Below are 26157 nucleotides of genomic sequence, written 5' to 3'. Positions count from 1 at the left end.
GAGACAGCTCAGAGCAGTCAGCTGCTGTCTAACCCAAAAACAGAAGGAAAATCAGGACTTCACACGTGGAACACAAGCCGGAGTTTGTTCCCAGGTTTCTGCAGGCTCTAAGGAAGCAAAGGCTGATTTTCCACCAGCTCTGATCTGCTCATCACCGGAGCGCTGGATGCAGCACAAATAGGCCTCTCTCATGTAACAACCCTTTTAAACCAGGACTTCAAAACCAAGCAGAAAAACCCAGCAAAAGCAAAGGATTTCTTCAAAGTGGAGCAGATTAAGCAAACTCTGAGCAAGAAGGAATTATTTTGATACAGCAGCTGAAGACTTTTCCTTGCACAACACCAGAGGCTGGGGCTGTAACACTTTAGCTGAGCACTGGGTCAAATTAGGCCGGTCAGAACAGGTTATACTTAAACTCAGGGCTAAAACACACCAATAAATGACTGTAATTACCACAGCTGAGCAGTCTCGTGGCATCGGACCATGTGCATTTTTTTAGTTCATGGAAAATGCAAGGGAAAATGCAAGTGTGAGCTCATTGCCATGAGGCTGGAGCAGGAACACTTCCCTCCGTCTGGGTGACTGGCCAGGACCAGCCCAGAACCACAGCCACAGCTCAGCTGATGGGTGGCAACACACTGAAATCATTTGCTTCTGTTTCTGAGCCAGGAATATTTATTTGCAAATCAATGAACCTGCTGGAAGCTTGGGGATTTAATCACAATTTTATGTCACTGCCTAAGTAGAAATTAGCAGTTTTGGAAAACCTAAGGATGACAGTTTATGTGAGTTTTTATCAAGTTTATATTCTACAAAATCCAGGCATTAAAAAGCAAAGTGACATTTTACAACACACCAGAATGCTGTTCACATAATATCTTCCAAACCTAAACAGTTCCTCAAAATAATTCTCCAAATGGACAAAAGTACACAGCTGGGTGACCAGATTAAAGCTTTTCCTGGAACAGCAGAATGTGCTCAAAACCAACATGAACATCTTGCAAGTCTTTCAGGAGCACCAGAACTCCCATGCAAACACTACACTCTGTCTTCACTCCTGCAAGTAACTGGAGAGGACAAACCCAAGTGACACATCAGTGGTCACCCGAACACCACTTAGCAGAACTGAAAGCAACTGATTTCCATGAAAGACATTAATGCTGAAGTTCTTTAATAAAGGGCATGGAACAGCAGATTAAAAAACCTCATCTGAATTTATAAACTTGCATTTAACCTCCTTAAATGATTTTCCTCCTGAAACACCTGTACAGCTCCAGGGAATACAGCATGATTATCACTTTTTTCTTTATCTCTTGTACGAAATCCAACTGCTGATCATGTTTTGCTTTCCAACATTCCTTGCCAAGTTTTTGACAGATTCCTTTCTGCTCTTCCAGCAGATCAATTCCATGACCTGACCAGTTCCATGAGAAGGAACTCAGTTCCATGATTTCCAACTAAAACCAAAGGATCTGAGCAAGGCACTACCTGAATGCTGTCACCCACTCCAGCTGTTCTCTACACAGGAAATGCATTTGGCTAAAAACAGAATTTACTGTCTTTATCCAAAGCAAATCATGCAATTCTCCAAGTTTCTCCAAGAGAAAACTTCCAGCTAAGTGGGTGAAGGGAGGAGAAAGAGAAATGTGAAAATAGAGATAAGGCTCCCACCTTAAAAAATCAATAATGTTCCTGTGGAACCTGAAACTCTTCTTACCTCAAGAACTCAATCAATTCTTCCCTCCCTAATTCAATTTTTCCATTTGATAAGAAGTCATCCAGAAATTTCTTCCAGAAAAAAAAGAGTCCTAAGTTTAGAAGTCTGTCAAATACATTAATTTCATCTTGAAGTGTTACTTAGAGACTTAATAAGAAAATAAACACTTCATAAAATCTGGGAGAATCCTAAATTCTGTGTAATTACCGTTGTCACTCTCCTGACTGGGAATTCCTCCTGGTGAGTGCTCCAGTGCCTGCTGCAGAGTGAGCAACGTGTGCTGTCCTCAAGCTTCTTTCTGCAGGCAAAAAACCCCACATTATCATGTTAGTGCCTTGGCAAACATGGAATCTGAAGGAAAACAAGATGCAGAGAACACCAGAGATTCATGGAAAGAGCAGGAGCCAGGAGGGGACAGGCAGTGGGGAGTCCCTTGGATATAACTGTATTTACTTAGTTACCTACTCTATGTATCTGCTCTATCTGCTCTACTCCTCTATATGGCAATAAGGGCAGAAAAATCAAACATACCAAAATTTAAACTGTCATGCACACGTTCACCCTCTGGTAAGGGACATAAAAAGACATAAATTGTACATAAAGATGGAAATACAATCCCAGTTTGCTGCTATGGGGCAGCACAGCTTTATTTTAGAAACTGCTTCTCTAAAGATGCTCCAGCAGAAGGACATGAACAGCTCCAGGAGACAGTTAAACCACTGAAGATGTATTTAATAATGTAAAAATCATCACCTTCCTCAAGCTGCATCCGGCACTAAAACACTTCCTAAAATATTCACACACTGAGCCCTCATTTGGCTGTCCAAACACAGGAAATTTTTGCAGGGATCAGTCAATCCCCAATACTGTTTTGCACAGAATTATTAAGTTTGGAAAAGGTCTCCAAGATCACCAGTTCCAACCTGTGCCTGATCCTCACCTCATCACCCAGCCCAGAGCACTGAGTACCACATCCAGTCCTTCCTTGCACACCTCCAGGAGTGGCGACTCCAAACTGCCCTGGCCAGCTCCTGCCAATGCCTGGCCACCCTTTCCATGGAGAAATTCCTCCTGAATCTCTAAAGGTAAGGCCCAGGCAGGTGCAGTGTGTTCTGCAGTTTTACTGGAACACCACAAGAAATCTCAGTCCTGGTGGCTCCTGAGGCTGCCTGGAGAAGCTCCCACACAGCAATCCATTGTCCTTCTCACCAAAAAGGTGATACTGTCTTCAAGTCACACCGATGACATCACTTGAAGATGCTTCTGAAGTCTCAACCTAACAAATGTTCCTCCTGAACTACTTTAAATGATACACTGGAAAAATATCGAATATAAAGCATCTGGGCCCAGAGTGAATCTTGGGCAAAAGAAGGCATTTTCCACATCAATCAAGATCCTGGGAACAAGGGGAGATTTACATTAGGATTGAAAGGGCCGAAGGGCTGGGAGCCAGTGGTCTGTCTGTGCTGGTCAATACACAGAAAGGATTGTGTTAGCACCACTGAAAGAATAAATTATCGCTGCTTTTACAATAAGCTCTTCAAGAATGCAATAAAGAGTTCAGTGTGTGCTCCTCACTCAGGAATCCAAAACTTTTCAGTGAAGGTCTGGCTTGCAGCAAAGATAACAGCTGAAAACCAACCATCTTGACCTCGGGAAGCTTCATGACAATGTGCTAAAAACAGGTGAAAAAATGCACAGGTTCCTGCTCCCACATCCCCCAGCCTCAAGCCCAGAGCCTTGAGCAACCCCAGGTTTAAATACTGAGAGTTCAGACCCGATGCTTTCAGACAGACCAAAATTAGAAGTGAGAAATGTCATTTTTTTCCTCAAGCCTCTTCCCTGTTGCAGGATTACTAATATTGAGGTTTTCTCATCTGCTTTCAGAGATAATTTTAAAATTCTTCTCCGAGTCAACGAAATCACGACAGGAAATTAAGAAAATATGGAACTAGGGAAGGAATTCTTACAATATTTCATACCCGCTCCTGACTTTGATGCACAATATTGTAGGAATGTCTTCCCAGTCACGTATTTTCTTCTAAATCTGACAAGTTTCCCAATTGTGGAAATAGCAAGTCACCAAATAAAAATGCCACTCTTTCAAGCTTAAAACATAGATTTTAATTTGCATGAAATTCACCCAAGGCCAGGCAGAATGGGGGAGCAGAATGCTGGAATTTTTCCCGTCTGCACGGTCCACATGAAATCTTGGCTTTTTTAAGGACTCACCAAACCTTTCCTAAAAATAACCATAGAAGATGACAATTGTTGGCAGGGGTGGGACAAGCCCCACAGTTAACACAATGCCAATGCCAACCTCCAAAAATGACAAACAAAAGGTCATGAAAAGAGTCATATAGAACATTTATATCCAGATTTGGTGTCAGTGCAACATCAAAGAGAGGTGCAGCTTGTGATCAAGGCTTGTGGCAGGAAATGGATTTGTGTAGACCAAGTTACCTTTATTCTCTCTAAAGGTGAATCCACCAGGAGCTATTGTTTTAAACCATTCTAACATCCAATTCCTCAAAACCACTGTAGGAAAATGAACTACCAAATCACCACCAAAAACCAGCTGTTCCAAGCAGGGAAAGTTGGTATTTGTGCACATCCCCAGCCCAAGGAGCTGAAATTATTCCACTGCATTGTCAAAGTGCTGCTCCATTCCAGCTAAAGCCAGGTTTTCCAAAAACTTGCTGCAACAATCCTGAGCTACAGCTGAGTGAATAACTTGTAAGAGCTTGCTCCAGGAGGTGTGTGAGCCATCAGTACCAGCTCTGTTTATCCACAGGCTGCTCCATGAAGAATCCCAAACTGAGATCTGGGATCCAGTTGAATTAGTTCAGCTCCATAGAAAATGAGATTTATTTGATCCTAGCTGAGAACAAATGATTCCCAGACAACAAGAACACTCCGAAACTTTCCAAGATTTGGAAACAGGAAGGTAAAAAGCCCAAAAAGAGAGGAGAGTGTAATAGCTGGCTGCTTTTCAACACCCATGATCACACACTGAGGCCTGAGAAAGTCAGTATCTTTCCCATTTTACCACCTTATCCTTTTTCACAAAATACATAAACCAAGGGAAGGAATGTGAATGTGGGAAGCAACTTGGGCTTTGCTTCTTACTCACAGAGATGATGAACCAAACACAAAGTACTTTCTTCTACACTGGATCTTAACTCCAAGGTCAATTCATTGGCTTAAAATACAGAGAGGATGCTTCCCTGGTTCAAATGCTAATCTGAGGCTCAGGAAATCTAGATTCAATTCCCTGCCTCACCACATACTTCCTGTGTGACCTTGGGCCATAAATATTTCGGTGTCTCAGTCTTTCCATCTGTGACTGAGATAGTATTTCCCTATTGAACTGAGTGTTGTAAAGATAAATACATTAGGAAAACATCAGGAATCGCAGGCCACAGCCATACGTGGAGCGGGCTGTTGGGGAATTTATCTGTGTGTCAATATTCCCAATCAGGCAGCAGGGAAAGCAAGGAAGGGCTGCCAGTGTGAAAAAATTTAACTAGCACAGGACAGAGGGAAGACATAAAGTATCAGCAGAATGGAGAGAAACTGAAACCTCAATTATTAATTACAGAAGATGTCCATAATTCCAACCAAGTTCTGAAGAGAAACGAAACTCAGAAACCAGCTGGGCGAGCTGCTGGAGGGAGCAAATACACCTGCCAGCAATGCATTATTGCCCTGTTTTCGGAGGTTCGCACAGGAACACCTCAGATTTGAGGTGGCAGAGGGGCTGCTGAGTCTGGGGGCAAAGAATTCCTGGAGACTGTCCCCGAAGGGAAGCACCCGCTGCTGAAGTCCCCAGCCCTTTGTGAGAGGCATAAATAGGGGTGGGCCAAAGTGGCCCCAGTAGGGTCCGCACTGCTGCTGCCCCAAGGCGGGGGGGGGGGGGACACACAGCGGGAAGGGGGAGGGCAAAAGATGGTCACCAGCCAGGCAGGGGCTGACAGGAGTGACCTCCCCCTGCCCCGAGCCCAGGAGGAGCCGGGGGAGGTGTCTGGGACCGGAGCTGCGGAGCAGCCAAGGGGAACAACTACAAGGCTACGTGGCATTCGCAGGCAGCGGCTGCCGGGGAGGGAGCACGGGGGGGGCGGCCAGGGGGGACCTGGGGGGGACGACTGCACATCGCAGCCCCTCCTGGCCTAAGAAACAGGAGGATAAGGAGAGGAGAGGGAAAGGAGGAGACGGAGAATCTGTGCGCTGGGGAGCGGAGCGGGAACGAGCGGAGGGAAGCGCGACCCGCGGCGCGGGCTGGCATTAACCCCATCCGGGCAGGCTCAGCCGGGAGCCCCCGCCCGGGCCCCCCAGCATCGGGGGTCCGGTTAGCAGCTGCTCCCCAGAACCCCTGTACCCCGCACCCGCCGGGTCTCCTGGGGGGATGCCCGCGCCCCGCAGGGCAGCGCACCCGGACAGACCCCGGCCGTCTGTGCCGACAACCCTGAGCCCTGCCTGCCCGGGACCCCATGCGCCTCGGGCACTCCAGCCCACCCCGGGCACCCCACCCCATCCCAGGCACTCCATCCTACCCCATCCTCGGTACCCCATCCCACTACCACCACCACACCCCATCCCAGGCACCCCATCCCACCACCGGCACCCCATCCCATCCCGGTCACCCCATCCTCCTCGCGGTACCACATCCCGCCCCATGTCCCGGGACACCGGATCCCCCTGGATCCTGCTCCCACCTGCCCCGTGCGCCACGTCCACCCCCGAACCTGCCTCATTCCCCGGGCTGTCCCCCGCCTCAGAACACCCTTCCCGTCCCCGGGGTCCCGCCTGTCCCTCCAGCCGCCCCCGCCCGGCTCCGCGCCGCCTACCGCCCTCCGCTCCGCGGGGCTCCGCTCCCGGCACTGCCCACCGCGCCCCGGCTGGGCACCGCCGCTCTCCGCCGCCCCGGGGAGCAGCGGGGACCGGGGAAGGGGCCCCGGAGAGCGGCCCCCGGCGGTGCCCGTGCGCTCCCCCCGGCACTGACCGTGTGCCCCGCGGGCTCCGCCGCCTCAGCGCCCGCCGCCCGCCCGCGCCGCCATCATGGAATGCGCGCACCGCGCCTGCGCCGCCGCCGGCCGGGGGCGGGCGGGCGCGCCAACCACAGCCGGCGCGGATCCGCGGCTCCCGGACACTCGCGCCCGCCGAAAGCTGCGCGGGGGGGCGGCCCCGACGGGCCGGGGGTGGTGGCACCTCGGGGCGGGTGACCTGTCTGGGCACTGTCTGTGCCTCACGGACACCGCCCGTCCCCCCCGGGCACTGCCCGTCGCTCCTGGGCACTGTCACCCCTGCACACTGTCCCTTGGTCACTGCCTGTCCCCCTTGGGTAGCGTCACCCCCAGACACTGTTTGTCACCCACCAGTCACCCCAGTGCTCTGTGTCACCGAGCCGTGTTCTGGCCCCCTCGGGGGTCTCCAGTCTCCATCCCCCCCGTGCTACGACAAGGATGGGTGGGGGGTTCCACCTCCCAGCCTGGGGTGTCACGTGCCTGAACCCTAAAACTGTGTCATAACACAAAAAGCATCCATGGTGACAGCATGAAAGTGAGGGGATGACCCCGACTGAACCGGCAAAGAGAAGAAGGAGGAGATGGTTGTGCCAGGAGAGGTTTACTTGAATATTAGGGAAAAATTTATTTGCGGAAAACATTGTCAAGCACTGACACAGGCTGTCCAGGGCACCATCCCACCCCAGAGGCCCCATCCCTGGAGGGATTCAAGATCCCTGTGGATGTGGCACTTGGGGATGTTGGGTTAGTGGTGGTCTTGGCAGTGCTGGCGAATGGTTGCACTCAATGGTCTTGGGGGTCTTTTCCAACCTGAATATTCCTGTTATTCCATGATCCTGTGTATCCTGACAGGCAGCTCCATTCCCCTGTCCAGCCTCAGAGCATCCCGAGCCCTGCTCCAAAGAGGATCAAGGGCAGGGGCTGAAAAAACCCTCCTGGGCTGCAGAGCCCCTCTGGCACATCCATTTTTTCCCTGGCAATTAATGCACCAATAAATCTTACTCTCTTCACCTTATTTCCACCAAGCAGTTTACACCGATATATTGCCATTAATGTGTTTTTAAAAATGTGCCTCAAACTTGCTTAAAGCACCAATTTCAGGGATATTTTGTGTGGAATTCAGCTGCATGTGGATGTAAAATAAATGTGACAGCTGTGCTTTTATACAAGCCCCACATAAACCGTGGATCACAGCAGACAAAGGTCACACTTGACATTTATATGCAATATAATAAATGTGTATGTGTGTATATATATCCATATAATAGACATAGAAAGACTAACTTTTTAAAATGAATGGGCTTGTGTTTACCCCTGGATTGATCTTAGATGTGTTCATAATGAATGTAGAAAATTTTATGACAAATAGAAGAAATTGCCCCTTAATGTCAGAGAATTTCTCTCTGGAGACTGGTGGAAGGGGTTGGTTTGCCATAATGAACACCCTGTGCTGGACAGGACTAAAATAAGTTCCCATCCATCTTTTTCAACAAGCAGGCCCTGGTAAGAAAGGCCAGAAGTGCTGGTGGCTGCTGAATTTTTAAGCAATTAATAGTTTACCTTGTTAAATAAAGGCCAAAAAACTCTCAGAATAAGTTTACCATTTATTTTACTCCTATAGACCCATAAAATGATGAATATATTCCCTGCTAATTGAGAGCAAACTGCGAAAGAACATAAAATCTGTTGCATCTGAAAAGCAAAATTTTGTAGCTGAATCCATGGCCAATTCCAGGTCAAAAAGGCAGGAGAAACCTTTTCCTCCTAACAAGATAATGGGTAAAAAATCTCTGCACTGAAATTTCCTCTTCTTTCTGCCCCTTCCACAAGTTTTCCAGCACACGTGTGACTCCTGGCCTGATTCTTTGCCCTGTGGAACAGTGTGGATCAGCACATCCCATGTTTTATTCTGGTTGATAAGAACCTATAAATTTGCCTGTAAAATAGATTGAAACCTTCAGACAAGGATTTAGGGGAAAAATAATCTGCTCCTTTGTTTTGAGTCTCACCATGCTTTTGTCCCTGATATTGAACTCTTACTTTCACCGGTGATCCCAAATGGAATTCTTTAATTCCAGCTCCCATTTAAGTCTGGGAACACCTCAGGAAATGTGGAAGACCAGGCCAGCACAGGACCCGGTGAGTGCAGGCCTGCTTTAGGAACAAAAAGTTGGTTAATAATTTCACCTTTGAGAGAATTCCTGGAATCTTCAGCACTGCATCTCAGGAATCTTAGAACTCCACAGGCTCTACCTAATCTGCAGTGCCCTGAGGATTTCATTCTGAAGTGAAATATTTGGGCTTAATTTTTGGGAGATCTCCTGAAAGAGACCCACCAGATGGGATTTGGAAATCTGAAATGCTTTGCACCAAATGAACTTTGCTGCTGCAAGCAGAATTTCAAGGACTGTTTTGACTTCCCAGGCTCGGTATTTATCCATTGCCAGCTAAACCTTACATGTTGTGACTGGTGGTGGTTGTGATCCCCTGTGGTGATGTCCTGTGCCTGATATCCAGAATAAAGGAGGTCCTTGGGAGGGAATGCTGAGCATTCTTTGCTCTGAAAGCTCCTGGACCCCCCAGCTTTGATAAGGACAAGAATCCCTTTGTAGGTAATAACACAGTGCAGAAAAATCCTTTTCCCCCAGCCTTTCCTTGAATCAAATTTTCCCCCTTCCATTTCCATTTAAAATGGCTCTTATATCCTAACAAGGTGCTCACTGGTCATTCCAGCAAAGCGGTGCAAAAACTTCTGGAGTTGCAGCTCGTTTCCAGTGAGCCTCGGGATGAAAGGTCTCAAAGCTGCCCACACCCCACAGGCTCCAGGGCTCCTTTAAAACTCCAACTGCTCCAAGTGCGACAACGATTCCCACACCATGGAAAAGAAATGACCCAAAGTTTGCTGCCTACACCCAGACTGCCACGGGATGACAGTGGAGGAAAGCTGTTTTTTTACAGCTGGAACTGGAAAGGGAGGTGAGGCTGGAGGCAGAGGCGGGATGTTCCAGACGGAAAAGCCGCACGGGAGGAAATATTTGGCGTGAGGAGCACAGAGACCAAACTGCCTGGGAGGAAGGCTCTGATTAAATGGGTCAGGAATTACATGGAACAAGGCTGAGGGCAGCTTTAACTTTATTTTGAAATTCCTGGAGAGCCACAAGGACCGTGTGAGGACAGCAGATTCCACACACAGAGGCAGCAATGGGATTGGGAAAAGTTGGATTTTGAGGAAATTTTTGCCCAGACTGTCCTTTAGTCTGGGGAGGAAGAGGGCATCCAGTGGAGGGTGGATCCAGGCCTGGGAAGGAGGAATTAAAAATAGCAGAATATAAGATCAGAGAACACTCGGTGAAAGGAAAGGGAAAGAGAAAAGAAATGGGAAGTGGAAATGAGTCAGGAGGGAGGAAAGAGAGGACAAATGGGAAGAAATCTGGGCTTATAAAGGAAGGGCCAGCTCTGAAATGGAAAAGGGGAATTAAGGAGAATCTGTCTTTACAAAACAATGGCAAGAAGCAGTGCCAAAAACATGCTCATTCTTCCACTAGAAAATTTGGAATTGCGATTTCATTTTTTTAATTTGCTGATTCAACTGCTCTAGGTGAGTTAATACAAATAAAGGGGCAAGGGGAAAGAAAAATATTAAAGAAGTGGAAAAGAAAAGCCTTTGACAGAGAGGGGAGAAAAGAAAGATAAGAGGAATATTGCAACTACAACATATCCCAGTCTGAACGTGGGTTGGGGAGCTTGAACAACAAAAACCTGGATGCACACCCCCCCCCTCCACGCCAACACCCCACTTATCAGGGGGATTAGCAGCCGTCCTGGAGTTTGAGTTCCAGCCCATAATAAAAATGTTTATTTTTCCATCCTTGGACTACAATAATAACCATGCTGGTTATTTGAACTCGTGTCTAGCAAAGCCTCCCCTCGCCTGCCTTCGCTGGGAGCTGCGAGCGCGGCCTCAGAACACATTCCCTCGGTTTTCCCTGGCTACACACAAACTCCTGCTGTGTGCTCTCCAGGAGGGAGCGGGGCAGGGCAGCCTGGCAAACAAACTTCCCTCAAGCAGCACTTTGCTGGGAGCTGCGCTGGCATCTGCAGGAGCAAACAGCGATGCTGGAGCAGATTTTCCACCCCTGTGTGTTTTCTCCAGGGGGGGATCTGCTCCACAGGGAGCAAACCAGCACTGTGGGCTGTGCGTTTGGGAAGCAGCACAATGGGAAAAGCCTGAAGGGCACTGGGAGAGGGGGTTTTCCTCAAAGGTCACCAGGACATGCCTTCTCCTCTGCAGGTGCCCTCATCCCTGTTCCTCGGAATCGCAGACTCCTGGGATGGTTTGGTAGGGAGGGACCTTAAAACCCATCCAGTTCCTGCCATTGGCAGAGACACCTTCAACTACCCCAGGTTGTTCCAAGCCCCATCCAGCTGCTGTTTCTTTGCTGTTGAACCACAGAAGCAAATCAACAGCAGCAGAAATGATTTAGGGCTATTAGACACTCACTGGACAAGCAGGTGACACCGGCACAGGGTGGTGCCAGCACCCGTGACCAGTTTTGTCCTCTGTGTCACTAAAATTGATGTCATTTTAATTGAAGGTATTACACCGAGTTTGGAGATTTTCTTCTGGGTTCAGTAATATGGCCAGGACTCTGCCCTCGCAGTGGTTTTCAGCCCCGGTTCAGTTCTGGTGGTGCCTTACAGCAAAACAAGAGGTGTATTAAGAAGAAAATACAGGTGCTTGGCATCAGTATGGACAGGCTAGAATGGCCTGGCAGGGAAGCCTGGCAGGGGATGGAGGTGCAGGTGGACACCACGTTTTGCTGTCTGTGCTTCTTTCTCCAAGCAGGACCCAGAACCGCCCGAGAACCCTGACTCCACACCAGGAACTCCTGGCACGGACCTTCTCCCATAAAACCCCACTGAACATCAGCCCTGAATCCACAAACCTGTTGGCACAAAGTCACCATAAAAACCAAACCAAGAGCCCCGCGCAGCCCACAACAAACGCTGCCGGTATTTATGGCTGCTGGAGGTGGCGAGGGATGAAGTTCAGTGCTGGGGAACACCTGGTTTATGACTCCTTCACTCTTTATGTGGCAGAGCCCACAAGCAAACACTGCATGTCCTGACCTCGAGCTGCTCCCACACCTCCCTCTGCCCCATCCTGCAGGTTGGGAGCACAGCAGGGGCTGTTTGGAAAAGGGAATTAAACCCTGGCCCACTGAAGATCTTTCTGTGAGCAGGGAGGAAAAGCTGAGCTCACCCTCATCCCTCTCCTGTGCAGGAGGGAGGGTGGAGCCCCCACCTTTCCACTGGATAGCTGTAAATGGTAAAAACCTAGAGTAGGGAGGTTGTTCCTCACTTCTCTCAGCCCCAGTCTGGAGCTGCTGTCACGTGAGGAGAAGGCTGTGGAACACCTGCCTGGTCTCTCCCACACACCTTTCCTACTTTCTGCAAGGTCTTTCTGCTCTGTTTCTCCTCAATTTATCCAGCAAAGGCCCCGATAGGAATCAAACATCTCATTTCAGTCCAGTTCCAAACACTGGCTGTGTTTACCCATAGTTCTAGAACTCTCGCCCCAAGCCAAGAAGCAAACAAGAAAAAAAAAAACAAACCCAAATCCAAACAGGCTGAAGAACTCTGTGCCTCAAGAAAGTGTTGGGAACGGGCAGGTCCAAGCAGAGGCCTTGGGAAGCAACGTGGCACCTGCTGGGGCTTCTGCTCCAGAGCAGAACGTTCTGCTGGGGAAAACAGGATCTCCTGTGGGATGGAGCCCATCCTGCCTCGCTTCCTGGTGTTGCAACACCCCCAGAGCACAGGGAAGAGGCAGCAGCCATGGCAGCAGCGGGATGGCTCAGGAGCAGAGTTGCAGGTGGATACAGGGACAGTGCTCCAGCTGACCCGGTCACAGGGACACCAGGGCTGGGTCAGGCCTGCTTACCTGGGAATGTGCTCACAGTTCCGAGTAACTGGAGCCTCAGAAATCAAATCAACCATCATTTAAACACGTTAGAGCTGGAGGATCCTCGTCCTCGCTCTGGTGATGAAAGGAGAAAGCCAAAATAAGTTCATTTATAAGGCTCTTATAAATCACAGTGAAGCTGTTTAACAAACCATCTCTGATGTGCTTTCCTGCTGCTCTGCATGAAGAGAATATTTCCAGGATGCTACAGAAGCACCTGAATCCTCTGTTTTTATCCCAAACAGGGGATTTCACTCCCTGGGGTGGGCAGGGGCTCGTTTTCCTGCATGGAATTCAGCTGTGAAAGGTCTTTGGCGAGCAGAACAGGCACCAGAGCCAATGTCTGGAGAACAGAGAGGAGGGGAAGGGCAAAAAAAAAAAAAAAAAAAGGAACGAAAACAAGCAGAATAAATCTGAATTGTAACAAAATTACAGCCTGTATTGAAATCTCTACATTTGGAATTGATTTTTTCCATCAGACAAAAGGCTGAGGGTTCAGTTGTTGAAACCCTGATCTCTTCTTTAACTTGTTCTGAAGGGCACATCCAGGGGAGCTGCAGGTGAGCCCTCAGCAGTGGAGGACTGATACAACCTGAAGTGTTCCTGTGTCAGGTGCAGTGTGATGCTCCTCCCTTTGTTTGGGCTGTTTCCTTCCTGCTGGGCACATGGAGCAGCTTTCCTACCTTTCCACAGGTTCACTTGTTTTTCTGGCTGCTGCCCTTGTTTTAACTCCTCCCACCTGACTTTTAGGGAGTGAAAACCCATTTCCCACCACATTGGCACCAAAATTTCTCTCAGCCCTGTGCATGGAAGGTTTGATGTCCATCCCTGGGCCGAGAGTGCTGGAAGCTGCGGCACCTTCGGGAAAAGCTGCCCGTGCTCCATGATCTGCCTGCTCCCTGTCCACATGGGACTTCAATTGTTTCACTCCAGTTCTCCATTGTCTCTCTTCAGAGCTCTATTTCTTTCCTATCTGGCATTTTCCTCCCTGTCCCCAAACAACCTCTTTTACTTGCTCTCTCCTACAATAACCCCATTCCTCATGATTGTTTCCATTCCCTTTTTTTTTGTTTTATTTTTTATTTTTCACTTGATGGAGGCCTGGGGGCCCCTGCTCTGCACTGGGGGCTCCTCTTCCAGCCACAAAGACGTTGGAGCTGGAGCACCATCGGATCGGTGTCCTCAGCACTGCAGAAGGGACTCTCCCCACTCCGACAAGCATTTTATATCTGATATATATCAGTGCAGAGCCATGAATCAGGTCTGGGATGCAAATAAGAAGCAGCCATATGGCATGAGGCAGTTGGGAGCACTTCAGGCTAAGAGGAAAAAAAAAAAACAACCCACCCAGCAAAAGACAGAGATGCAGCTGTGAAGAATTCAACTATTGGCTCCTCCAGGAAACGTCCACGTTGTCTCCATTACTCAAACCTACTTATTTGTTTGGGGCTAATCATCTCCAGTTTGAGATTGGCATGGATCTGGTTTCCCACCCTCAGAGGGAAGGTCCAAGCACTGATATTCCATGTGAGGTGGTGGCACGAGGAGCATTTCTCAGCTGGCAGAGCAGATCTCCGGGAGACAACCTGTGAGCAGAATTATCGAGGACACTTTAGGAGAGAAAGCAGAAAAAAACCCCAAACTGGCCCCTTCCCACCTTCCCCATCTTCTCTTGGTATGAAAAATCCTCCTTGCTGCCTTCCCTGCCGCTGTGCCTGGTGCTGGAGGCTGCTGGGAGCGGGGAGCTTGGGCAGCCCTTCCAAAGGCTCTGCTCCAGGAGCGCTGGCTTTGCCATTCCCCTGCTCTGGAGAAGGGACTTGGTGGCTCCAGAGGCTGCAAATGGGACTGGAGCAGCTGCCAGCTGGGGTCATCCATAGGGATGGATGTGGGGATTGTCTGTGATGCTCCAGCAGTGAAAAGCAGAAGGAATAAAGGGAGGTGGAAGCGGAGTATGGAGCTGTGACATTTCCTGGGATGTGCCTTGAAGCTGTCTCTGCAGGGCAGTGCTCCTGGCCACCACCCCTGGTGCTCATCCTGAGCTGGTGGTGAGCTCAGGATGAACTTTCCAGCTGGACAAGGTGGTGGAGAGTGGCCTGGTGCTCCAGCATCAACCCCTGCCCCTCAGCTTCACTTGCACACCAGGAATAAGTGACTTCCCACTTCCCAGGACACTCAGGAGTCCCGACTTGTTAGGGGTGAGATAATGGGTGAGATAAGCACAACAGGAGGAGGGCAAATTTGTGTGGGGAGTGAGAACTCCTGTGTGCCAGGAAGGGATTTGGGACCTCTGATCCCAGAGCTCCTCTGCCTTGGCGAGGGATGAGGTGGCTTCCAGCAGTGGCATTGCCCCATTCCACCTCCTGAGACAATGTGTTTGAACCACCTCGTGCAGTAAAAAGCTTGGAATGACTCTCTTTGATCTTTTTCATGCTCAACATTTCTACTGGAGCCAGGGGAAAGCCTCCAAACATGGAATATTTGTACCTGGGAATGGTCTCCTGTGACCGGTCACCCTGGAGAGCCACCAAATCCTTCCCCCAGTGACACGTCACCTCAGTGCCTGTTCCAAAAGTTTCTCTAAAAACAAACACACATTGAGAGAACTACAGGACTCTTGTTTCATTAAAAATGAAGCAACGTGCTTTTCACTTCCCCTCTTTGCTGTTACTTCATCTTTTCTCCCCAAACGGTGCCAGCAGCGTCCTCGGGCAGTGCGTGTGGAACATGCGCAGGGCTGGCCTTTTGTCACTCAGCGAGGTTTGTTAATCCCTGCTCTTCCCAAAGGTTACGTGGCTTTAAAATCCTCCTTCTGATGGATAAAATGCTGTCAGCGCCTCCTTAGGGGGCCCTGACCCCTTTAACTTTGGGAAAAGGGATGGAAAATGCCTCACCAACATCAGGGTCTTGCTCAGCGTTGCCTTTTCAGCGCTGCCCATGGTTGTCCTATTAATGTATTTCTATATAAAATCAAACAAAATCAATCAATAAAAGTCCTTAAATATAGATCTCTCTATCCAAAAGGAGCCCAAACTGTGTTTGTGTGAGCTAGGATGGCAAGGTGGTGCTCTCCTGTGGTGTCGCTGCACTGAACTTAAGGAAAAGCCCCTGAAGTTTAACATAAAATAGAAACAAAAATATTCCCCAATTTACTATTTTCTCAGCCCAAATTCTCCCTCTCCCTACAACCCCTGCAGTTTGTATTGACATAATTCTTGTAGTTTGGATAAAGAGCTGGTATTTTGTCAAAATTTCAATTTGCCAGGGAAAGCAGGGATGAAGCCTTTATATATTTTTTCCTGGAATGGAATTACATTTGGGGTAGAAACTTCAGCTTTAACTTTGCGTTATCACTCTCCTTGGCTCATGGAAGGGCAGTATTTTTCTGGCTGTGTTGTTTTTCTAGCTTTGGTGGCTAATCAGCCATATTTCTACTTTTCCCATCTTCCTTCTAAGAGTCACTTTACCCATGAATTGTGCCCTCTCTGAGTATGAAGTGTAAGAGCTGCCTCCTCCTCCAGCAGTCCTTGTTGAAACACAGTTGTTTCAGAGGAACATCCAGTAGAAATAAACAGGGAAAAATCAAAATATACAGCTCTGCTGAGGGGTCAGTGCTGGTGGAGGAGGCCACGAGCTCAGGCACCTCGCTGGAAGCTGTGGATGCTGATGAGATCCGTGCCTGAGTTTACATAAGCTCAGTGTAATATCGGAGGTTTGCTGGGGTTGTTTCATCACCAGAATTCCCACCATGGGACAGAGTCACCATAATTAGACATTTAATTTGAGTTGAATCATTGGTGCCACTTTCTGCGGCTCTGGGTGCTCCTGCTCAGCACTGCCCAGTGCTTGCAGTGTCCTCTGCCACGGGCAGATGCACCAGGGACGTCTGCTGACCCTCCGAACAACCTCGGATTCTATTGATTAGTTTTAGTTTTAATTACAGTGGGAGCAAACTCTACCATCAGCTGGTGTGAGTGGCACAATTTGGATCTGAACAGGCTCCTGACAGATCCCAGGAGGATCTACCCTGGGAGCTGAGGATGTGCAGGACTGTCCCCCAGGGCTTTGACATCCGTTCCTCAGCACCTCTGTTCCATTAGTTCACATCCTTGAGGGCTCTTTTTCCTCCCACAGGATGTGATTAACCCTGACTGGAGTCATCACACTGCATCCCGAGAGGAAAATCCACCTGAGCTCAGCCTCTGCCCCCCTCCAGTCCTGCCCAGCCTGAGATTCCTCATGCATGGCTTGGGAATCTTCTCCGGGACAGGTCTGGGCCACCTCAGCACTGGGGCTGGGCTGCCCTCGCTGAGGGGTCTCAGCCTTGCTCCAGTCTCTTCTCTGGAGCTGGGGACCACAAGCCCTTCCCCACAGGTGAGGATGCTGCTCCAGGTTTGTAGGGAAGCTGCTGCCCTGCCCTTCCCACTGGAGCACTGGGAAAGGGCGAGGAGGAACCCAAAGCAGCTCTGGAGTCCTGTGAACCTCTGGCACAGTGAGTTGGGGTGACGAAGGACGTGAGGAGTGTGGGAGGAGATGCTGCTGACAGGAGGCAGCGGCTCAAGGCCAGTTTGGGGGAACTTTTCATTCCATTTTCCTTGAAAATTCGTGGTGAAAGGGCAGTGTAGCATTTTCCAGCCCTCACTCACGTAAGCAGCTTCCTGCCGTGAGTAACGTGGGGAGGACAGGGCAGAGAGAAGGGGCTGTCTCAGGGTTACTCAGAAAGGAAATAAAGCCTCTGTGATCCTGGGACAGATGCAATTCTAACAGTCCAGCCACAGGCTGCCTTTTGCAATAACTGCTCCCAAACCCAGCAGCTTCGAGTCAGCCCTTTGCAGCGTCCTGGGCTGGCTGGACAAAACACCTGCAGGAACCTCCTGTCCTGTGTGGAGAGAGATTCCCACAGCAGGGACACGGTGACATTGTCCTAGAACCCTGCAGATGTTACTGGGGGGCTCATGGGGCTGCAGGGAGCCTTAGAATCATAAAACACCCTAAGCTGGAAGGGACCCACAAGGATCAGAGTCCAGCTCCTGGCCCTGCACAGACACCCCAGCAATCCCACCCCGTGCACCCCTGGGAGCGGTGTCCAAGCGCTCCTGGAGCTCTGGCAGCCTTGGGGCTGTGACCATTCCCTGGGGAGCCTGGGCAGTGTCCAGAACCTTCTGGGGGAAGAACCTTTTCCTAGAATCCAGCCTAAACCTGGCCTGGCACAGCTTCATCCATTCCCCGGGGTCCTGCCCCTCTCACAGGGAACTGAGATTGGAGCTGCCCCTCAGGAGGAGCTGCAGCTCCTGAGGAGTCTCCCCTCAGTCCCCTCTTCTCCAGGTGGAGCAACCCAAGTGACCTCAGCCTTGCTGAATTTAAACTCAAGCAGATCACCAGGGAGTCGTGCTCCTCACAAATAAAGGGATTTTAACAGGCCAAACCCAAACTGAACTCTGTTTAGTCTTTGCCACCCCCAGCAGAGACCTGCAGCAGTGATCCTGGACTTGGAGTTTTTATTCATGATGAACATCGTGGGATTTTGCTACCTCCTTCTATCCCCAACCCGGTGAAGATCCATAGGAATGTATTTATTGACCTAACAAAGGGCCCTTGCTTTGCTCCCGGAGCAGCCTGGTTTCCTCTGAAGCGTAAGAAACCACATTGACAGGAACAAAACGGGCACATTTCCCCCTCCAGTGAAGTCTGCAAATATTCCAAATAGCTGTTTGTACGTGTGGCCGCTCGCAGAGCTGGAATTAAGAGTTTGGGAGAAGCAGGATTGAGTTCCCAACCTTGCTGATCCCAAGAGGGATTTGTAACCCCAAGTATCAGGCTGGGCTTTTCATCCTCGGGTTTGCTTTCAGGAATGTTTCTAAGACATTTTATTGCTTACTGAATGTTTCAAAGACATTTTAGTGCTGATGGTATTTTAGAATCTGATGGGCTTTCCTTCATTTTTGCTTCTTAATTTTTGCCCCTTACCAGGTCGTACCCTGTGTAGGTGAAGGATAAAGGGCCTGGTGTTCTCCCTGCTGCCACGTGGGAGAAATCCCTTTCCCAATGTCAGACCACAGTGGAAATGGGGAACAAAAAGCTAAGTTAGGATTCAGCTGGAGAATTAACTCCTGCTAAGGGACCCAGAGCTTCTCAGTGCACAGATCTCTGGGGAATCCAGGCAGTGGGAACGGATTGAGCCCCTCCAGCCCCAAAATACGTGCCCAGGGATGGGGGGGCGGGAAGGGGGGGCAGGAGGCACCATGCTCAGAGCGGGAATGAGAGGAAATCTCTCTTTATTGCTAGTGCTTGGACTTTATTGCTCATTAAACTGAAGGGCTGTTGGCTTCTCACATCCTGCAGGAGTTTTATGGGGAAGCAGTTTATGGAATAAGGGTGGGCTCATCCCATGGGCAGTTTCTGAACTTCCCAGCTGTGCCTGTGTGGCAGCTCCCTTTCCTTTGGTGGGAGACAGGCAGGACCATTCCATTGCCATATGGATAACCAGTGTCTGGCAGAGCTTTTCACCCACAGCTGTACTGGTTTGGTCAGAAATAACCCTCCCAGACACACCCAGGCCGAACTGTCATGAGGAGGTGATGCCCAAGGGCTGTACTCACCACCAGCTCCCAGATCCATACTGGGACAGTCATCCTATGGAAAATCAGTGGTTTTTAGGCAAAGTCAAGTGTGCCGTTGGAGCCCAAGGCAGGAGGAGGACACTGGGTCCTCCTGTGGCTGTGTCCTTCCCAGCTGGAGCATCCACCCTGAAAAATAGGAAAAACCAAAAGGAAAGCAGAGAGGGAAACCCAAAGATTGTGAAATAAAATGCAGGCAGGGGTGGGAGGGGAGGAACGAGGGGGTCAACACTAGAGGAAGCAGGACAACGTGACAGGAGAGGAGCTGGGGCTGGACTAAATAAAAAGAGGAAACCTCGGCAGCCACAGGCGGCCGCTCCGGGAGTGGCTCAGCACTAGGGGACACCCTCGGACCAGAAACTGCAGCAGAAAAAGCCCAGTTTCAAGCAAAAACTCAACCCACTCACTTTCGTTTTCTCTGTAGCTGCACCAGGGTGACACTTGGTCCCCTCTTCCCAGCTCCTGTCACTCTGCGCAGCCCCTAAAACCACCGCAATTCCTAACTTGCCTCATCCCAGTAACAATTCCTGTTTCTCTGCACAGCTTTCTCTCCAGGTTCTTACTCCTGAGCAAAACCTGCCCGGGATGTGCCGCCAGGGTGGCACTTTGCTGTGTCGCCAGGGCAGGGACATTGCCCGGCTGGCACCCACAGCTGATGGCAAAGTCCTTCCTCACTGCTCTGGGCTGGAGCTTTATAAGCGAACAGCCCCTGCACCTGCTTTGGGAAAAGCCCAGGAGAAAACGTTCCCTCTGAAGGTTTCCTCAGCAGAGTTTTCTGTGCAGGAACCTGGATTTGTGATGTATCACCACACAAAACAGACAAAAAAACCCCCCTCACCAAGAGAATCCCTGCCCTCCAAGTTTCTTCCAAATGTTTTCTGGCTGTAAATCCCAATTTATCCAGGTTCCAGCTGCTTTTTGTTGGGCTGCTCCACCTCTGCAAGGGCTACCAAGACCATCAGAAGTCTTGAAGCCCTTGAAGTTTTGGCTCTAACAGGTCCCCAGACAGCAGCTCCAGGTGGTAACCTGAATCCAGGGAAGTTGGGCTACGGCAAAGGCCAGTTTGACTGGAGCAAAGTAACTCCCCCAACATCTCAGCAACATCTGTGCTTCTCTAAGTGTTTATTACACCACCATAAATTATTATTATTTAGCAAATATTACACCCTGGTGCTGTGTGCAAGTAAAATTTTATTGTAGGGAAGAAGAATCTGTAACAGAGACTTTATAACAAGCCACAGAAAAAACAGTCATTAAAATTTCACTTGCAATGTTTCCATTTCATTTTCAGGAATGTTTTTTAAAACAGGCTTTCCTACTGCACAAAAAAAAGAGAAAGAAAAATGCTGCCATTTCCTTTGCCATTACCATTGTCTCATTCAAATAAAAAAAAAAGGCAAAGGGTTAAAAAAATACCTCTGGTACAATAAAAATGCTTTGCAATATATACATACATATATATATACACATTTAGCTTTACTGTTCAGTATTTTAAACTTTAGGAATGGGCATATTATTCCTGCATATTCTGAAACTCTGTTTCCCGTGAGGATTTTTATTTACAATTGCACAATGCCTTTAAAGCCTTGAGACACAAGTGGACTACTCAATGCTGAACCCTGAAAAGGAGTTTTAGCCAATTCTTCCACTTTTTCCCTGAAAAAAATTGGAAATCCTTCCAATTCCTTTCCCTGAACGTTTTGCAGTTCTGGCTTTGAACTCTTGGCTCTGCCCTCTGGGGGTTTATGGGGTCTCTAACTCTCCTCTACAGCAGCAGCTTTCAGCCCTCTGCCACTTTATCCTTCAAATTTAACAAAGGAATTTCAGATCTCCTTGGAAATTCACATCCATCATTTGTCCTGCAGGTGAATTTGGTTTTTTAAGTGCCTTTTGCTGAGCCAGGGCTGTGAATTCACACTCTAATTATATGTGCAGATAATTTCTCCAAGCCAAACTCCTTTTGCTCACTGTTATTCTTCACTACTAAAACTGTTTTCTTTATTCCAGATAACATCGAGTAACCATATAATCATAAATACCATATCCAAGCACACTTGCTGTTCATTTATCAACTCCTCCAACTGAGAGCTTTAATCCTACAAGAATTTCTATTTCTGCTGGGATGTGTCACAGATCTCTGGCCAGGCTCTGCTCCAGCAGAGGCAGGAGTGCTACCTTCCTGCAGATCTCCTGGAAAAGTACAGGAATGTTTCTCTCCATCTAAGAGTTTGAAGTTTTTCTTTACAGAAGAAACACAGCCCAATGTTTTTTCAGCATTACATCTCATCCAGACTCAGATTTTGGATCTCCAGCTCTTCCTAAAGATCTTTCCAAGGGCCTCGTGTTGCCTCTTTGCTGCCAGGTGTGGGTGAGGTGAACACTCCGGAACAGGATCAAACATCCTAGAGAGAGCTTTATTTATTATTAATGTAACACCCTTGGCCAATAGTTGAGAAAGGCAAATCTGACTCTGAGCACGCAGAGCTCCACTTTTACCTAAAACTTCCCCAAAAGCTGGAGCGATACTCTGAATTGTGCAGCCATCACTTCAGGACCAGTCCCATTGAAATAAGTTTCCCTCTTATCCTTATTCCTGAGTTATCCTGCACAGTAGGATACTGCAATTTTACAACTGATCCCACAGATTTTTCTAGAAATCGGGAAAATACTGGCAAATGTGCTGCCCACCAAAGCATCTCGAGCTGCTTGGTGGGGGTGGGAGAGGGGCCAATCCTGATTTGCAGCCAAGGCACAGCCCTGCGAGCCTAAAACACACACAATGATCATAAAAACCAAAATGCAGAGGCAGCTGGGAGCAGGGCAGGAATTATCCCGGCCTCGCTGTGTAAATAACTTGGCGGCCGTTTGAAGATCCAGTGAAAACTCTGCCCTCGTTTGTCAGGAGCTCCCCACCCGCTGCAAGCTTTGTTTACATTTCCCACTGGCTCGGGGAATTAATGCTCTTGGAGAGTTGTGAAACGAAGCAAATGCCCAAATACAGCCTTGGAAGGGGCTTTGGGAGTTCAGCAGCAGCTCCACAGTTGCTGGTGGTGGCTGCTCTGTCCCATGTAGCTCTGGGGGTTCCAGGGGCTGCCCAGCCCCAGCAGTGGCTCTGCCACCAAGTACCACAAACCAGGGACTGTCCACAGTTATTTAACATCAACAAAGGCTTGCAAGCCTCCATCCCATCTTCTGGAAGAGTTCTGAGATCTCAATCCCCCACCAGAACTCTGAGGGGAAGGTTTAACCTCCTTACAGAGGGGCCACTGCTGCCCTTCCATTCTCCCTCTGGCTTTCTCCAAAGGGTTCCTCATCCTTGTCCTTCACAGAGATCTTTTTCCTGAAGGCTTGCGACAAGCTGGAGGAAGATGCCTTCCTCAGCGTGGTGAGTCTCTGCCGGAAGTTGCCCCCGGAGAAGAAATAGAGGAGGGGGTCAAAGCAGCAGTTGGCAGCGGCCAGGGGCAGGGTGACGACGACGGCTTTCTGCAGGAACACGGCGTCCCCGCAGCCGGGGCCCCGCAGGCGCAGCGCGTGCAGGTGCACCGTGCGCAGGACGTGGTACGGCGTGAAGCTCACCAGGAACGTGGCGGTGACGATGACAATCATGCACACGGCCTTGCGGCGGTTGGCCTCGTTCTTCCGCAGGGAGTTCCGCAGCAGGGTCCGGATGATCATGGTGTAGCAGATGGTGATGACAATGAAGGGGAAGATGAAGCCCACAAAGAGGGCGATGAAATCCAGGATCACCACCAGGTTTGTCTTCTGGGAGTTCTCTGGCGGTTCGAAGCACTTGGTCTTGTTGCCATACTGGTACGTCCCGTTCCGCAGGAAGGGCGCGCTCGTCAGGGTGACAAACACCCAGATGCCAACGCACACAAACTTCGCCTTCTTCTCCGACACCAGGCTGATGTTGCGGACCGGGAAGACGATGGCGATGCAGCGGAAGAAGCTCATGGCTGTCATGAAGAAGATGCTGCAGTAGAGGTTGACGTAGAGCGCGTAGGATGAGAGGCGGCACAGGAAGTCACTGAAGAACCAGTGGCCCTTGTGCACGTAGTAGATGACGCGCAGGGGCAGGGTGAGCACGCACAGGAAGTCGGACAGGGCCAGGTTGAGCATGTAGACCTGGAAGGCCGTTTTCTGCCGGTAGGTGCGGATCAGCACGTACAGCACCACGCCGTTTCCCACAAAGCCCATGATGCTGATCATGGAGTAGAGCGTGGAGTAGACGCTGTTGCGGAAGTCGTCGATGGAGTGGTGGCACGACAGGTTGGGGGACAGCGCTGTCATGGTGCCCGGCTGAGGCACCAGCTCCTGGGGATGGTGTCAGGCCTGGGGGTGAAAACTCAGGTGAGGCAAAGCAGCACAGGAAAATAAATATCCATGATGAAATAAGAGGAAAAACCTGTCCTCCCACTAACGAGAGAGCTGGGAAGGGATGTGGATCTGATCCATCCCCCACTACATCCACCTTTCTTCACTCATAACAACTGGTTATGAGTGACAAAATGTGACAGAGTCATGGAATCGCATCACAGGACCATGGAATCCTTACAGCTGGAAAAGGCCCTTGAGATCATCAAGTCCAACCATCAAGCACCACCACCCCGATCACCACTAACCCATGTCCTGACGTGCCACATCCATATCTTTTGGCACATATGATGGCTCCAGCACCTCCCTGGGCAGCCTGTTCCAGGGTTTGCCCAGCCTTTTGCTGAAGACATTTTTCCTAATATCCAATCTAAACTTCCCCTGGTGCAACTCAAGACCAAGTCCTCGGGACATTAAATTACCAGGAAATCTCTTAACTCTTCACAAACTGCGGCAGCTACTCAGTAAAACAGCAGAGAGGGATAATGAAGGTGACAACAGCACTATGGAATTTAAAATAGGAGGAGCAGTCCTGGACCCTAATAACTGTTCAGCCCTGACTCTCCTCTTTCTTTTTATTAATTTTCAGTTTCTAATGGTTCAAACGTGGAACCTCCCTTGCAGCCTGAGACCATGAAAAGCTGCAAGATCAGAACTGCAGGAAAAGAGCCAGCTGAAAAAACACGACACCACCACCACAACAACAAAAGCAGAAGCTGGGTCAAGATCAGCCATGACAACCCACAACTGTACCATGAAAATGCTCAAATTTGCTGTTAAATGTATTTTCATCCATAAAAATAACTTGGCAGCATTAGAGTTTCTGTCTGTCCCCAGGATTTACTGAAGTCAGGATTCAGAACCCCTCTAGGATGCTCAAGGCTTCCACGTGTCAGTCAAATTTCAGCTATTTTGGTGTTTGTACTCTTTCAAAAGAGTCCTTTGGTTATCTGCAATGCACAAATGACCCAAAGCTCAGCAGGTGTCAGCGAGGGGACTGTCACCACCGAGGGTACAGGGGGTGATGTTCACTAAAAATCCTCATTGGACTGCACAAAGCCACCAGTCCACGTGTCAAGGACCTTTTATGCTTTAATATATAATGGCCCTAAGTCCAGCAACCAGCCCACAATTTAAACAACGACTCAAGGTATTTGTCCAAAAGACAAGCAAGACTTGTTTTCTATTGAATTTCTAAACACAATTTGAGTTTTGCAGCCAAAAGGAAACCTGGTGATCACAATCAAACTGCTCAAGTGTGAGAGAACATCACACCCAGAAATGTATCTGTGAAAACCAACAAGAATCCCACAAAACAGCATTTCCCAGCTGAGGGAAATCATGTTTACATTTGCATCGTGAATTGAAGGCAAATATTGCTTCTGCCACTTTTTTATTTCTACAGTCAGGGTTCACCAAACCATTTATTTGTGTGTTGGTGAATTCAGCTCACTGGGAATGTGCACAAGTGAAAGGGAACCGCAATGGATGAGAAAACGTTCCCAAAGGGACCAAACCTTAAACAACTGCTATTCTCCCAGTCTGATGCAGCACAGATAAATCTAGAGTTTGTCATAGAATCACAGACTGGTTTGTGTTGGAAAGAACATTAAAGCTCACCCCATTCCACCCCTGCCCTGGGCAGGGACACCTTCCACTAGCCCAGGCTGCTCCAAGCCCTGTCCAACCTGGCCCTGGACACTTCCAGGGATCCAGGGGCAGCCACAGCTTCTCTGGGAACCCTGTGCTAATGTCTCAAAGGGAAAAATTTCTTTCCAATATCCCATCTAACCCTGGCAGTGGGAAGCCATTCCCTGTGTCCTGTGCCTCCATCCCTGTCCCAAGTCCCTCTCCAGCTCTCCTGGAGCTGCTTTAGGCACTGGAAGGGGCTCTGAGCTCTTCCTGGAGCCTTTTCTTCTCCAGGTGAGTACACCCAGCTCTCCCAGCCTGGCTCCAGAGCAGAGGGGCTCCAGCCCTCGGAGCATCTCTGGCCCCCAGTAGATTACACTCAATTTAATTGCACAACTCAAAAGCACAAAATCGCTGCTGTCGCTCGTTCCAAGCACGAACACGAAGCGTCCCCATCCCGAGGAACGCTCCGGGCGCTGCATTCCCCCTTCGGAGAGGGACGGGAATGCCCCAAAACACCAAACGCCCCTCACAAGCCCCAAATCCGCTCTGCGAGGGGACGGAGCGGGGGCACAGAACAGGAATGGAGCGATCAGCGCGGCGAGCAGCTGCTAATTAACGTCGCAGCTCATTAGCGGCGCGGCTGCGCTCCGGGGGATATAGAGCGGCTCAAACCGGGACATGGCCAAGCGGGGGCACCGAGGCAAAGCCGCCACCCCTCAGCCCGAGACCCCCCAGCCCCAGTGCAGCCCCAGTGCAGCCCCAGTGCAGCCCTTACCGGAGCGCTGCGGGGTCGGAGCGGGCGCGATCTGTCCCAGGCGCGCCCCCGCCGCTCTT

General features: G+C 49.6%; 2 protein-coding genes across 4 annotated transcripts in view; both read right to left on the bottom strand.

Moving 5' to 3' along the window:
• Nucleotides 1-6837, bottom strand: part of LOC309577336 (fibronectin type-III domain-containing protein 3a-like) — a 39543-nt gene extending 32706 nt beyond the window's left edge. The window contains exons 1-2 of one of the 3 annotated variants that reach the window (XM_082289274.1): nucleotides 6720-6837; nucleotides 1925-2015 (exon numbers count right to left, since the gene is read on the bottom strand). The gene's annotated coding sequence lies outside the window, so the exon portion shown is untranslated. Of the gene's footprint in view, nucleotides 1-1924; nucleotides 2016-6564; nucleotides 6643-6719 lie in introns of those variants that run through there. The other 2 variants (XM_082289275.1, XM_082289276.1) reach the window with 2 other exon arrangements.
• A 15490-nt stretch (nucleotides 6838-22327) lies between these two features.
• Nucleotides 22328-23607, bottom strand: CYSLTR1 (cysteinyl leukotriene receptor 1; the record flags this gene model as incomplete). Its single annotated transcript, XM_082289612.1, has 1 exon — nucleotides 22328-23607. One exon carries the CDS (start codon nucleotides 23605-23607, stop codon nucleotides 22570-22572), a length of 1038 nt encoding a protein of 345 aa, XP_082145738.1. The 3' UTR covers nucleotides 22328-22569.
• Nucleotides 23608-26157: the final 2550 nt, after the last annotated feature.

Source organism: Coloeus monedula (genome assembly GCF_965178545.1).
Source record: "Coloeus monedula genome assembly, chromosome: 12".
Lineage (NCBI taxonomy): Eukaryota > Metazoa > Chordata > Aves > Passeriformes > Corvidae > Coloeus > Coloeus monedula.
The sequence above is the reverse complement of the archived record's forward strand: the minus strand, read 5'-3'. Positions and strand labels throughout refer to the sequence as shown.